This window comes from Giraffa tippelskirchi, chromosome 2 (assembly GCF_054371585.1).
Source record: "Giraffa tippelskirchi isolate mGirTip1 chromosome 2, T2T-mGirTip1v1.2.pri, whole genome shotgun sequence".
Classification (NCBI taxonomy): domain Eukaryota; kingdom Metazoa; phylum Chordata; class Mammalia; order Artiodactyla; family Giraffidae; genus Giraffa; species Giraffa tippelskirchi.
Genome location: NC_137276.1, coordinates 180,880,941 through 180,896,331, shown reverse-complemented (window position 1 = coordinate 180,896,331; position 15,391 = coordinate 180,880,941). Strand labels below are relative to the sequence as shown.

The window sequence follows — 15,391 nt, the reverse complement described above, 5'->3', positions numbered from 1 at the left end:
GGCACCAGGGAGGGAAAGAGGATTAAAAGGCACAAACCACCAGGTACAAAATAAATAAGACACAAGAATGCAATGTGCACCATAGAGAATATAACCAATATTTTATAGTCATTTTAACTGGAGTATAATCTACAAATATTGAAGCACTATGTTATTACACTTGAAACTAATATAACATTGTAAAGCAACTATACATCAATCTAAAGGTGTATATTTCAAATGCAACTTAAGTTTCTGGTCAGAAAATAGTACCTCCTTGTTACTTTTCCAGCCTCTGTCCTTTATAAACGAGGACTGCTCATTCTTCATGGACCTGAAAAATAGAATATCAGCATGTTCTATGAGATTCCTGTGACTTTCATCAGTGGGACATACACCCAGAACGAAGCTCAGTGCTTTCCAGTCATAAGCAGGCCTTAGCCAACTCTTCATTAGCTTCAAAGGGAGGCAGGGAATTGAGGCAATTATCTGCATGAGAGAAAGCAGACCCCAGTAATTCACCGCAAGGGTGTGCTTGGTCACTCAATTTTCTGCCCTCCTTGCATTGCCAGTAAAGGCAGCACCCTCTGGAGAAGACTCCAGAAGGGAGAGATGACATGCATCACCAATTCACTCCCCAGACCTGACCCACAATTCTATCAGAAAACCTTTTCCTTTGGTTTATGACGGTGGAGAAATGTTCAGGCTCTCCTTCTGTAAATGGAAAACAATTAGTCATTGCATTGCCAAGGACGATTTTCCTATTCATCTCTGGCCTCTCAGAAGCAATTTCTGCTTCACTCATTTTATTCTTTGTTGGAAATAACTGTGACAAAGTCGAAAGCATTACATCTGTTTCCGAGGCCCTCCGACCTCGTGCAGCTGAGTGCAATTGCAGCGTGTGCGAAGCATTTCCCTAAACAAATCCATCACAGGGGGTTGCTGGGCAGCTTCCACACAGAAGACCCCGATCCCAGGCTGTAACACTTTGCAGATTGAGGCCAGAGTTCAAACCACTTAGCTGGACCTCTCAATATAGCCTTCTCCCTGAGACTATTTGGTCATCAATAAGAAATTTCTAGAGCCTGCAAAAGTCTTATATTTTTCATATTTGGATCCAAATATATTCAATACGGCCAACTTTTAGTCTCTTCAAAAGAGACCCTTTGACCTCCTGTAAGGTAGTATTTACTATTTGTTACCCTCTCTTTTTTTTGCAAGTTTACTAGTAATTCATTTTAAAAACTGAAATGGTGGTGCCTGTGCTAAGTGCTCTGTAGGCATTCTGTGGAGTGTATACAACCTCCTTTAATTTGCTTCTCCTAAAGCCAGATCTCATTTAACAAGTGTTTCTGGTAACAGTCTGAGTGAGGAAGCTGAGCTCACTGCCATTGTATGAGTGTTTTTGTCCCCCCTCAAAATTCACATGTTGAATTCCTAACCCCAACGGTGATGGTATTAGGAGCTGGGGCCTTTGTGAAGGGATTAGGTCATGAGGTTGAGTCCTCATGCCTGGGAGTAATGTCCTTATGAAAAAAAGACTCCAGAGAGCTTCTTCCCTTCTTTCTACCATGTGAGGTTACAATGGGAAGAGGGTTGTCTATAAGGAAGTAGCCCTCACCTGATTCCAAATCTGCCAGCTCCGTGACCCTGGACTTCACAGCCTTCAGACCTGTGAGAAGTGTTTGCAGTTTGTAAGCCACTCCATCTCTGGTGTGACATCTCTGAACAGACTAAGATACTGGCCCTGCCAAGCCTACAGCTCCATGTTCTCTGTCACTTTCCCAGGAAAATTAGGGCAGTGGCCCCTACTATTGGAACAGAATTTTCATAGACACAGATGTAGACAGTTCCTTTCTCTGTTTTAGGGAAGTAAACCAGAAAGCAAGACTCTTGCATTTGTTCTTCATGGCCTCCACTTTAAACCTGTCCCCCTGGGATCTCCATATTGCTGTGATACTTGCCCACCATAGAAGAGTTTGCTTAGAATTTCAAGCAGATCCATCTGTGCTTCTTTAATCATCTTTTCTCCTTGGACGCCTGACTGTCCTACCCATGAGAATCTAGGCCCGGGAGCACAGAGCCTGCACATTAACCCAGAATTAAGCATTTGAGAAGTGCAATACAGTGTGCACTCCACTCAAATGCTTACTGTCTCGTACTACCTAGACAAGTAGAATTAATAAACTTGGGAAGATTTTATCAGAAACTCTTTTTCAATGTTGTTTTTAAAAGCCTCTGAAGAAACAAATTTCCATGTGATGACACAAGCCTGAAACACCAATGCTTTAAAAGTTACAGCAGAACTGAATACCTGACGCACCTTTTTCCCAAACTCTTTTGCTTTCATCTTGAGTCTATTAACTTGAGATTCGGCTATCTCTGCTCTTTCCTTAGCTTCATTCAACTCATGTTGTTGCTTCTTATACTTGGAAAGGTATTGACTAGCTTCTGCTTCCTATAAAAATAAAAAAAATGAAACAAAGAAACCCCTGAGCCTGTATAGTCATATTTTTTTCTGCCCTGATGTGAGAAAGCTGAAAAATGTGTGAAAGGAATCTAAACTTCTGAGTATTGAATGATATATCATATTTTTATATGATGTATATGGATTCAGACTTCCTAGCAGGCCCCAGATCCATTTTATAACATTCCCCTGGAAATTGAGAACATAGTCGGCACTTTTCACCAACTGGATGTAGTCCAGCTTTCACAGATTTGGTATGTGATAGATAAACCATAATTTGTTTTGTAATCAACTTAACATCCTATTCAGGGTAGAGGGGGTTTGTCTTTACTGTTATAAAGCTCCTCTTATAACAGGCTCCTCTATCCACGGGATTTCCCAGGCAAGAACACTGGAGTGGATTGCCATTTCCTGCTCCAAGGGATCTTCCCAACTCAGAGTTAGAACCCACGTCTCCTGCATTGACGTCTCCTGGATTCTTTACCACTGAGCCACATGAGAAGCCCCACAGGATGATTACCCAACCAAAATTTTCTATCTCTACATGACACCATGCTCCTATTTGGCTCATATTGTGGAATGCATATGTTTGGGTATAAGCAAAGGTCAAGGGAGAGAGCTTTGGCTCCCTGAAGGGAAAAGTTGCACAAATTTTAACTATAGGTGATAACTATAGCATACACATTAAAAAAAAAAAAGCAGAGAATGAGCAGACTTTACTCTCTGACAAGCTGCTTGTTTAGCTCAGGGCCACATATCTCCATTAATCAAATGTAAATGGCTAGGAAATCCATGAGGCTGCAACTGCCTCAGGTACTTACCACTGCCTCGATTTGCTGCTTGTAACTTTGTACTTTAAGCTGAAGATTATCCATCAGATTCTGCATCCTGTTCATATTTTTCTTATCTTCCTCTACCTGCAAAGTACAGGTTTGTATGTGAAGGTGATTTGAAGGATCCAGCAGTTTGCATTGGGTGTAGCCTCACATGAGGAAATGAGAGTAAGGAAAATTTATTAAAGACCATATGTAGAGCCATGATTTGAAAAATGAGTTTAACTCTACTCATCCCAAGTTCCAAGAAATTAATAAACACAGCTCAGAGCAATGACAGTCATTTCTCCTGATCCACCGCAGAACTCCCAGCCTTTGTTAAAATGGAAGTTAAAGCCACTAGTTTCAGTTTGGTCTTCAGCCTTCCCAGCCCAGCCAAGCCACACCTGCCTGTGGTTTCTCAGTGCCCACCTGCAGCAGCAGCACCACCACCCCCTCCCCCCCATCAAACCAATTCTTCCCTTGAACTTTCTAACTGACCCTTGGCTTTAGGTAATGGAACTATAAGAAAGACTAAGTTTACTGGAATTGTGGTGTGGGCATTAGCAGAGATAGTGAGGAAAATTCCATAAGCTATGGGGACCCTGTTTTGTGTGTTCTTATTGCTTCCATAGAAATCCAGGCTTGGGCTGGAAAAAGGAAATCCAGTGAGATAGTGTTTTTCAGCCATGCTCTGTGATGTCCTGGGTATTCTGAGGAGGAAGGAGGGAAGAGACAGACATGCAGGAAGGCTCTGCATGCCACCCCCTTTACCACACCCTTTTAACTAGGTACTTCCACTTTGGAGCTGTTGAACTGCCCTGAAGAGAGTATTTAAACTGACTGATGGTTGAGTTGAATGACTTAACCAAGACAAACCCCTGCTGCTCATTTTTCCTAGCTCCATCTTACTTATTCCATCAGGTATCAACTTTTTTGGTGGCTTTTATGGTTTCCCCACTTATCTCCCTCAGCCCTCCACAAACAGCCTTCACTCTAACCAGGCTCATCTCCTATGCCCCCATAGTTATCCTGCTTGTTCCCTCCTTGCTAGGTTTAATGTTTATCCCCCAGGACACAGCACAGAGGCAGCAGACAGAAATGCTCAGTTTCCTTGAAAGAGACCTATTTGCTTATCTTAGTAGCTGTGGCCCAAGGGGGCAGTCTTCTAATTTAACACACATCTCCAGAGACCAGGGAGGCTGGTGGGCACCATCTTCACATACTCTCTCCACCTCACTCTAGGTTTCTGGTATCTCTTGGAAAGGAGCACATGTTTGGTGGCCCAGTTTTCATGGCTGCCACCCAGGGTAGATCCTTGAAAGCTTGGCTCTGGTGGCCAGCAGGACTTATATTCATGGGTCCTACAGACTGCAACCACCTCCTCCCCTTGGCAGTGGCAACAGACTGAAGTGCCTGGGAAAGCCAGTGGGTGCCATCTTCACATGCCCCACCTAGGTTACCAGTATCTGAAAAAGGAGTTTCTGCACAGGTCTGGTGTACTGACTTTTGTAGCTGATGCCCAGAGGATAAATTTCTTAATACTCTGTCTCTTGGCTTGTGTTCAAGCAAGGGCTTGTGTTCATAGGTTCGATGAGATGATAGCAAACAAACAAAGAGTTCTTAACTGGATAGCACCACAAGGATCGGAGCAGACAAACAGAAATACCCATCTCCCAAGTCATTCCCTGAAAGAGGTGTATTAGCATACTTTAAAAGCTCCTGTCTGAGGGTCTGGCCTCCAGTCAGCCCTGCATCTAAGTACTGACTGAGATCCTCCCCTTTGCAATATTATAGACAGTTTTTGAACACTCAAGTAAGAGCCCTAAGAACAAAGAAGGCTGCTTGGACAGTCACAAAGGTTTCAGAGACAGCTAACAGCTAGAGTAGATTGAACAATAAAGATCTTCTCTTACATGAGACTATTTATTTAAGATTGGGAGAGTTGTTTTATCTAATGCATAAAAAACAACACAGAGATCAAAAGTTGAAGAAACAAAGTAATATGATCCAAATGAAGGAATAAGATAAAACCCCAGAAAAGGATAAGGGTAGATGATTTACCTGATGAAAGGTTCAAAATAATGGTCATGAATCTGCTCACTCACCAAGCTCAGGAGAACAATGCATGAACAAAGTGAAAATTTCAACAAAAAGAAAATATTAATATAAAAAAGTACCAAGCAGAAGTCACAGAGATAAATATCTGAACAAAAATTCCAATATAGGCATTCAACAGTAGACTAGATGAAGTAGAAGAAAGGCTCAGTGAACTTCAAGACAAGGCAGTGGAATTCATCCCATACAAGTAGGGGGGGAAAATTAGTAAAGACAGCTTAAAGGACTTATGGAATAACATCAAGTGGACCAGCATTTGCATTACAACGGTCTCAGAAGGAGAAGAGAGAAAGAGGCAGAAAAGTAAATTTTTAGGATACAAAATCATTATACAAAAATAAGTTGTGTTTCTGTACACTAATATGAACTATCAGAAATTAAGAAAACAATCCCATTTATAATTGCATCAAAAAGAATAAAATACTTAGGAATAAATTTAACCAAGGAGGAAGGTGAAAAACTTGCACACTGAAAGCTATATGTGTGGCGACCCAGGGATGAAAGAGCAGATAACCAGGGAGGGTCTTGGAACGCAGGAATGGGAAAACCAGACCCTCATCGTCCTTCCCTGCCCCATGCTGTAACTATTAATGGAAACAGTATAACTTGTCTCCCCTCCTACCCCATCAGTTCAGTTCAGTTCAGTCGCTCAGTCTTGTCCGATTCTTTGCGACCCCATGAATCGCAGCGCGCCAGGCCTCCCTGTCCATCACCAACTCCCGGAGTTTACCCAAACGCATGTCCATCGAGTCGGTGATGCCATCCAACCATCTCATCCTCTGTCGTCCCCTTCTCCTCCTGCCTCCAATCCTTCCCAGCATCAGGGTCTTTTCCAATGAGTCAACTCTTCGCATGAGGTGGCCAAAGTATTGGAGTTTCAGCTTCAACATCAGTCCTTCCAATGAACACCCAGGACTGATCTCCTTTAGCGTGGACTAGTTAGGGAGGAGGTATTTGCTTTACTCTTCCCCCCACTCAGTATACATGCCTCATCCAATCAGCAAATGAGCCACAAGACCCCTATCCCACTCCTTGTACCCTGGGAATAAAAGTAGACTAAGGACCCTTGTTCAACGTCACTTTTCCCTTGAGCTGGCCTGCTGTTCCAACAGCATCTCCCACTCTAATAAACTTTATTTCCCTCTCATTCTGTCTTATGTCTGAAATTCTTTTCCAACCTGTGCCTGGAACACAACAATAATGGCACTGATGAAAGAAATTGAAGATGACACAAATCAGTGGAAAGCTATTTTGTGCTTGTGGTTTGGAAGAATTAATGTTAAAATGTCCATAATACCCTAAATAATCTACAAAGTCAATGCAATCACTGTCATTTTTCACAAAACTAGAATGGAACCACAAAAGGCCCTGGATCAAAGGTCAAAGTAGTCTTAAGGAAGAAGAACAAAGCTGAAGGCATCTTGCTTTCTGATTTCAAACATATTACAAAGGTATAGTCACTGAAACAGTATGTATTGGAATAAAAACAGACATGTAGATCAACTGAACAGAATAAAGAGCCCAGATATACTCATATATACATGGTCAATTAATGCAAAGGAGCCAGAATATATAATGGGGAAAAGACAGCTAGTTCTTCAATAAGGGGTGTTGGGAAAACTGGACAACCACATGCAAAAAAGGAAATTCTACCACTATCTTATACCATACCTAAAAGTGAACTCAAAATGGGGATAAAAACTTGAATCTAAGATCTGGAATCATAAGACTCCTAGAAGACAACACAGAAGGTAAGTTCTGTAACATTGGTCTTAATGAATTTTTTTGACACCAAAAGCAAAGGCAATAGAAGCATAAATAAATCAGTGGGGCTTTCTCTGCCTCAGGCTGCTTGCTCTCCCCTTTATCTTTCCCAGGTGTTACCTCCCATAAATCTCTTATACTTCTGACTCCACCCTGTCATCTGGTTCCTGGAGAGCCCACCTGAGACCAAATTTTTTTTTTCTTATCCCTAGAAATGAAGATACCTTATCCATATTTAGATTACTAAGGATTAAATAACACCTATACACAGGTCCCTGAATATAAGAGGTGGACAAAAGTAGAGCAGGTAGATAGGGGGTGGTGGTGGGGAGGAAAACTGTCTTTACCTTCTGTAAATAATATAGGTTCCTAATCCTATGTCCTGCTTTATAGCATACATTTCTAGATACTAGAGAGAGGAAAACAGGATGAATTTCCAAATGCTAGAGGGAAATGTGAGGGGAGATAAATTCTCAGTGGGGGACTGGCCATAAAACTCTTGTGGATGGAGTGACGCTTGGTTCCCTTTTCCAATGCAGTATGATTTTCCAAGAGGACTTTTTCCTAGGAAAGAAAAACCCTATTTATATCCCTTTCAAAATGACATTTTATAATGGCACCTATGATGTACTATCACAAAACACCCTGCCCCAAAGTCCTGATGGTTATTTTGATGTTAAAGGAGAACAGATTGAATTGACTCAACATCTACCTTGAATATTTCAAAACCAGGTACTGATATCAAGGAATATGGAGGGCTCTCTAATGTCTCTTTAAACTGACAGGGTCTAGCCTGTTATCTTGTAATAAAAGGTATTCCATAGGTGTTATCTGAGTTGACGGCAGAAAATCATTGCATAATTGAATAGATATACTCTAAGCATTGTGCAGACCCTTGGAAGAAATTAAAAAATACACTTCCATGCTAGTACAAGGGGAAGACACAGATTATTGCTATAAAGAAACAAAGATAAAAACACAATAGAATGAGATTGTATTCCTTGGGACAATGAAAACCAAAGAAAGTATAGCTTTAGTGCATTGTTGTATAATGAACCTGTTTACAGAAGAAAACTGCAAGAATAATCCATAGGAGAATAAAAAGAAAAAACCAGACATAATTAACAAGCAGCATTTTGCTTCCTCATGTTTTCTTATCCTTGCTCAAAAGAAGCGTAGAATAGCACATCTTTCATGTTTCCCAGGTGTTTACTTCCTCCGCCACACACACCAGGGTGCAGTCCCCAGTGGTTTTCATTATAATACCTAGCCTGGTCTAAAGAAGTGTCAGACTAATTCGCCTTAGGAAAGAACTACTTATTCAGCAAAGAAGAACTGTACAAATAGCTCATTTCATCTTAATTAGCCCAAGATGGTGCTTCTGAAGCACTCTGCTGTCTTAACAATACTATCCTTCCTACTGCAACGAAGGAACACTTTGATGTCTCTGACACCAACTCAGCCTCGGGGGCCACCATCAGGACTGGCAGATCTCGCATGAGTGCTAAGTTGCTGTAAAGTGGGCACCTAGAGTGAGTTTGCCTTTTCACTGGAACAAGCTATATTGTGTGGCAGAGGGCTAGAGAGTAACTATTGGCATCTGTGTTTAATTGAAACACACGCATCTGCTCTGTTGCCAGGAAGGTGCTGGGCCCAGAGGAGTGAGCAAGACATGTGCTATCATGGGATATCTGGTTTTCTCTGTTTGAAGAAAAGGTAAGTAAGACAAGCTGGAAAATGAAAACACAAGTGAAGAAGTAGATTGCTACTCTGGCAATGCACTAGTTACCTGGTAACAGGTTTGCCCACTTCTTTTCAATTATTTGCTTAGACATGAAAACAGTCAGAAAGCTGCAGGAGGCCTCTCAGCATTTGCTGTATTTCCACCCGGCACCAACACCAGATAGAGTCCTCGGTAGCCTGGAGTGTTTGTGAGACCAGAAAACAAGAGTGGAAACGTCCCCTGCTCCAATTTAACTAGCGCCCCATGCAACCTGCTGGCTGACTCTCCACCCCAGTCTCCGCCAGTCACTTCATTTACACATTGTTCTCACTCAACCTCTCACAGGAAGGCATCTTTCTGAAAGTGCTGCAGACATTACATGAGAAAAAACAAGGATAGTATAAATAGCTCTTCGCTTCTTACTGCAACTTGTCACTCTCATTGTGCTTCCCGAGAGCTCTAAAGAGGGACCAACCCAAACCAGTAATAGCAGAGGAGCTCTGGAAGGGCAAGTTGGTGTCTCCTGCTGAGGGTGAAGAACAATGGAGAGAGAAGTAGAGGAGACCTAGGGGGTGGTTTCAGGCTTGAAGGAGCACATCCGCCTGAGGTAGGGTGCAGCCAGGCAAGCAGGGAGTGGCTTCCCGGAGTACCTGATGGGTCAGCTCCTTGATGCACCGCTCAAGCCTGTGGGCTCCCCTCTGGGCCTCCGAGTTGCGTCGGACTTCGCTCTCCAGTTCAGCCTCCAGTTCACGAACCTGCAAGCAAACCATGGTCTCAGACGACAGGTGGACAGCCAGCAAGCCAGGAGGGCATTGCAGTGGCCAATTGACACCATCACTTGGAACAGAGTGACACCATCAGGGGAAGATGTGTTTACTCTGGTTCCTATAGTGGTGTAACAGAGCAAGCTCTCTGGGAAAACTGCCTCGCCAAGTGAGCTGGTCGAACTGGACGAGCTCATAAAAGGACTGTTTAAACTCTGAAGGATGTGAAAGGCTAATCCATGCAGAGATGATAAGTATCCCCTTTTGGATTACAAAAGCACATACACATGTGCGTATTAGAAGGTACATAAGTATATATAGAGAATAAGCTATATATAGCTCTCTTTAAGGATTCAGTCAATATACTGCCTCATCTTTCTCCATGTTCAGCTCTGACTGTAAAGAAACCAGACCCTGAGTCTATGTCACACATATGTCACCCACAGCCCTGCTAGGTGGGAGAGCTGTAGTATAGATGAGCAGCCAGCCTGCAGCCTTATAGAATTACATGATCAAGGTTAACATAACATTCATTCAATGAATATGATGCCTCCTATGCACCAGGGATACAGCAGGAAACAAAACACAAAAATCTCTCCCCTCTATAAGCATCCATTCTAATGAATGAAACACAAAGCAAAGTAAAATATAGATTACATTAGATGGTGATAAGTGGAATGGAGAGAAATAAAGCAGGACACAGGGTAGGGGGTTGATAGGGAAGGGTGTCTTTCATACTATTTTGCAATCAAACCAACAAAACAAGGTCCATTCAGAAGGCCTAACTTTCATCTCTGTGTTTTCCTCCTATGCATAGTGGCTTTTATTCAGTTCAGTTCAGTTCAGTCACTCAGTGGTGTCCAACTCTTTGTGACCCCATGGACTGCAGCACACCAGGCCTCCCTGTCCATCACCAACTCCCGGAATTTACTCAAACTCATGTACATCAAGTTGGTGACGCCCTCTAACTATCACATGCTCGGTCGTCCCCTTCTCCTCCCACCCTCAATCTTTCCCAGCATCAGGGTCTTTTCAGATGAGTCAGTTATTCACATCAGATGGCCAAAGTATTGGAGTTTCAGCTTCAGCATCAGCCCTTCCAATGAATATTCAAGACTGATTTCCTTTAGGATGGACTGGCTGTATCTCCTTGCAGTCCAAGTGACTAGTGGCTTTTATTAGTCCTTATTTTATCCCGCCACCAATTCTTTTTGAAAATATAGGCAAATGTGTACATGTCTTCATATTTTCCCTCTTTCTTGCACAGAAGGTTATATACTCTCCACATTGCCTGTGCCTTTATTATCATTATACTACTAGGCATGGTCTCTAGGACATTACAAAGCTCTTCCTCACTCCTTTTTAATCAGTATGATTATACCATAAATGTGTATTGGTATTATTATATAGATATACCATAAATGTGCAATGGCAATACTTTCTCAGAGGCCCTTCTGAGGCATGAAAATCCCAGTCAAATATTCTTTCCATCCTTATAGCATCTGTCACATGACCTGTAAATTGTCACTGAGATTGATTCAATAATTTTAAAAATCCTATTTTCAAGATAGGTCTTTCTAGTCTTCCTATCTTGAAGCTCCCTGAAGGCAGGTACTACATCAATTCTGTCAGTCCTCACTACATCTGCACTAAAGTCTTTTTGGTCCTTGATTTACTTGTTTCCCTCTGCTTTCTCTGGCTGTTAGGATACGGGCATTCCCCACAGAGTAGACAATGAGAGCAAAGGCAGGGAAGCAAGACTGTGAGAGAATGTTTGGAAACAGTTGGTCCCCTGGCTGTGGGGAGCCTAGTGCTGGGGTGGGTAAAGTGGGGGGAGATACATTCTACTAATCAGGAAGGCAGGTTTCACTCTCTCCAGGAAAAGTCCTATTTCAGTGGCCCAGATTCAAGAAGAATGAATGAATATACTGAGATCTGACACTCTCAGATGACTGCAAGTGCTACAAGCCAAAGTGAGGAGGGAGGTAGGACTATCTGGTGCGATATCCCAGGACAATAAGGCTTTGAACTGGGAGTTTTCAAGACCCCATGATTACACAGGCAAACTCCTACCCTGGATTCTAGTTTCTGGATTTGCTTTCTGTTCCCCATTATGGCCGTCTGCTCAGCATCATCCAACCTCTCTTGTAAGTCTTTAATTGTCTGCTCCATGTTCTTTCTCATCCTCTCCAAGTGGGCATTGGTATCCTGCTCCTTCTTCAGTGCTTCTGACATGTTTGCTACCTAGAAAAGAAGGAAAGGGACTGAGATAATCTGGCAGCCAGCAGAGCTAACATTTCTGCCCCCGGTCTTCAGTTCCTGATGTGAGTAAAGGCCATGCCTCGCCTGTGTACTTCATCTCTTCCTACCATGCTCTCCCTAACCTCTGTGGTCCTCGAGTTTGGTAACCATAAGGCAATCAAGATAGCAGCAGCTACTGGAGATCAGGGTGACGGGTGGTGGAAACAGACCAGAGACGAAACACCATGTGAACATTATTACACATCTGTATTCAAAGAAAGACAACCAACTGAGGGCAGGGTTTTTAACTGACTAAAGCACCAGGACATGTTTTATGGCAGCACGCACCAGGAAAAGTGTAGAGTACCTAGGAGAATCTTTTTCACGTCTCACTTCTGTAATTCTGTGACTTGCAACTGCAAACAAGTTTAGGCTCTAGGAATTTGGCAGCAACTGCTGTTCTCAGTGCCAATAATCTGGCACAAGGATGGTTAATTCTTGCAAAGCCCGCTCTCGGATTTGATTGTGTATACAAGGGGTTGGTGTCTTGCTGCCATTATTAAGAACTGTTTCATGAATCTCTCAGTGCCTTTAATGTAAGAACACTGCCCTCTCAGTCAAAGTTTCTCTGTCTATCAGGTTACCAACCATCTGCATAATTTAAGTGTGAGACGTCTGTGCAGATGGTGAGGGCAAAGAATGAATAATGGAGGTAACTCTGAGTTTTGCTATGTGGGGTTGGAGCTCAGAGCTGAACTACTGGAGAATTAAGGCAGGGGAAGAGGTAGTGAGTTCATTTTTCAACATTGTCAAGAAGATCTTTTAAAGGTGAAGTTATGCAGAGAGAGTCTTCCTAACGTGTGACTGCATAAATTTACCAAGCAGGAGCAAAAAGCTCTTTTTTTTCCCCCTTCTATGTAGATTTTCATAAATGTTTGAAATGAGCATATTATTTTTTTCCTTGGCCAAACACTTTTCAAGCTTTCTCACACCTCTTTTCCATCAGAAAGCAGAGTGTGTGCGTTGATACAAAATGGCTGAGTGCTGGGCATGCTTTCCCCATTTTTCTGGATTCTACAGTGACCTAGAGCTAGGATTTGGTGCAAGAGTTTTAACTACCCAAGTGCTTGATGATTCAGACAGATACAGACATAAGTTTTTCCCTTCTTTTGAATTTTAAAATGACTAATGTAAAACCTAGCTGAACATCTTGTCTCTTCGGTTCCCATATACTATTTAGCAAGAAGATCAGCTTTCATTCTCAGGGCAAGCTCTGGGCTGCTGCCTGTGTCTGTGCGTCAGATGCACTGTACAGAAGCACCTGATGGGGAAGCGGTAAATCAAGTGGTGGAGGGTGAAATCAAGCCCAAGCTCTGCTCAGCAGGCACTGGGACCTGCAAGGCTGGGACCTTGACACACAGACTTTTCTCCTCCCTCCCTCCTTCTGTGGCCTTTTTTTTTTTTTTAATGAGTACTGTCATCTGTTTGTCATGCCGTTGGAGAGAAATCTGCATCTATCCGCAGTGGGTATCCAGAGGGTATCCTTTTTCAGTGCCCACAAAGGTACAGTCAAGGCTGGCAGTCAACCCTGAGCTTGGTCTCATTCAGGAAAAGTACACCTATCAACAACTTTAAACTTGCAGATAAGGAAGGTATACCGATCCTGAAGGCCTTCCTCACCAACCTGATTCTGTTATTGAAGCAGCAGTATGGGCTGTAAAAAAAATAAGTGAAATAAGCATTCTTGCCAAATCATCTTCATGAAGCCATTACAGGCCGCAGGAAAAACAGCTATGGGTAAGAAAACATAAGAAGAATTGTTTCTAGACACTAGATATATTGATTCACAAGTGGAAAGTGGTTTAACTCTTTTAAAAAGTCTCTTGCTTTCATAAGATTTTGCTTGTGGCGATTCAGCTGCTTCTTTTCATTGTCTGGTTTGGGTGGAAGGGAGGGGCCGATTGGCCTAATTTCCAAAATGGGGGCAGAGAGGCAGAGGCAGAGGTCAGTTAACCTCCCCCCTGGCTATATGGAGAATCAATGGAATTCTTTCTGGCTGCAGCTTTGCCCCTGCCCCTTGGCTACTGCTCCTGTCAGCTCTGGTGAACAGGAGTGAGCAGGCAGTCAGGGACCCACCTCCGTGGCTGCCTTCTTGGCCTTCTCTTCTGCATTTTGACACTCCTGCATCGCCTCCTCAGCTTCCTTCTGCATCCTGGCTACATCCACCTCCAGTTTCTTCTTCTGGCCGAGGAGACTCGTGTTCTAAGGAAAAGCAGCATCCTCATTAGGCAAGTTGAGATCAGTGGTGAAACGCAAGCTGGTCTGTTCAGGACATGCAATGTGAGGGCTCTGGCCAGGAGGGCATTTTCCTCTAGTCAGCCATACTCAGTGAGGCAGCACTTCCAGGGCCAGGATACCACATTAGACTGAATGCATTGGATTTCATCTATGAGTGGTCACTACTGGAGAGATGGCAGCCTGAATCCGAAAGGAGCAGTGGATCCAGACAACCTACTAATCCCAAACATGTGTTTGGTTTTCCGCTTGTTGAGGAGTATGTTTTTCTGCCTTTTGCTCTGATGTGGGAAGAAGCAAGTGTCCCAGAGTAGAAGTCAGGGTCAAAAGCAGACATCTGGAAAGCAGGGGTCTGGGAAATAAAATTGAGCTTCCTGCATGCTGCTCCAGGGGGGGAAATCTTCCTCATCATCGACCTCGGTTTCTATCAATTCTGCACTGATAGAGGGGGTGGGAAAAGCAATTCTGATGAGCCTTACTCCCCAGCCCTTAGAAAGCTCCATCACATGGGAAGGCTACTTGTGTTCTTTGGCTGGTGCTGCCCTAATTCTTTCCTTCCTGGGTTATGACATTAGAAACTGAAACTCCTTTTTGGTCTGTTTTTGTAGCACAGCTTTTCTGAGGGTGTGAAAGCTTAGCAGAGAGAATGTATTTAAAAGGCATAGCCTTCCTATTTTTAATTTCTCTTCTGTTTGTTCACTTTTCCTCTGGCTAGTGCCTCTCTCAGTAGCAAGATTAAGCCTTGGAAACAGGAAGAGAGATAGTCCAGCCTCACAGGTTCTGTCCTGCTTCCTCAATGGCGGGAAGCATCTTTGTCAAGGTTGCTATCCTCAGTCCTCGTCAAGAGCCAGGCTCTATGTGCCCAGGGACTACTACTGCCAGGGGTGTGGCCTGGAGGTGGGGGTGAGGGCATTTCCTGGAGTTTGTCAGGATGCTCACTGCACACAACTCCATAGAAACTCTTTGTAAAGAAAGGTACAAGTGTAAATCTTGATTCATTTATACACAGAATCACTTAAAACCCACTAGGGAGTTGATGGTTAAAGTATTTTCAAGCTGAATGATTGGTTCTGTTTGGGAAGCAGAGGGTGAGGGAGTACTGTGCAGAAGGGCAAGCTAGATGGTCACAGCTCAGGTTTGAAAAAGGACACATATAATCAGACAGGGATAACTTTGGCCTCATATGTCTGGTCTAGGTTAGAGGTCTATAAAATGCTCACTATACATT

General features: G+C 43.1%; 2 protein-coding genes across 9 annotated transcripts in view; one reads left to right on the top strand and one right to left on the bottom strand.

Moving 5' to 3' along the window:
• Positions 1–15,391, top strand: part of HHLA2 (HHLA2 member of B7 family) — a 227,471-nt gene that overhangs the window by 134,606 nt on the left and 77,474 nt on the right. For 3 of the 8 annotated variants that reach the window (XR_014077518.1, XR_014077517.1, XR_014077515.1), the window contains 2 exons: positions 8,781–8,856; positions 11,822–11,951. Coding sequence is in view for 1 of the 8 variants with exons in the window: in XM_081572282.1 (XP_081428408.1) it covers positions 8,781–8,849 (69 nt within the window). In the remaining 7 variants the exon portion in view is untranslated. Of the gene's footprint in view, positions 1–2,214; positions 2,469–8,780; positions 8,857–8,971; positions 9,848–11,821; positions 11,952–15,391 lie in introns of those variants that run through there. The other 5 variants (XR_014077516.1, XR_014077512.1, XR_014077513.1 and 2 more) reach the window with 3 other exon arrangements.
• MYH15 (myosin heavy chain 15) overlaps positions 79–15,391 on the bottom strand; it is a 176,419-nt gene continuing 161,106 nt past the window's right edge. Inside the window, exons 38-43 of the mRNA XM_081572251.1 lie at positions 14,005–14,130; positions 11,701–11,871; positions 9,514–9,618; positions 3,268–3,363; positions 2,303–2,437; positions 79–313 (exon numbers count right to left, since the gene is read on the bottom strand). Coding sequence (XP_081428377.1) covers positions 299–313; positions 2,303–2,437; positions 3,268–3,363; positions 9,514–9,618; positions 11,701–11,871; positions 14,005–14,130 — 648 coding nt within the window. The 3' untranslated portion in view covers positions 79–298. The remainder of the gene's footprint in view (positions 314–2,302; positions 2,438–3,267; positions 3,364–9,513; positions 9,619–11,700; positions 11,872–14,004; positions 14,131–15,391) is intronic.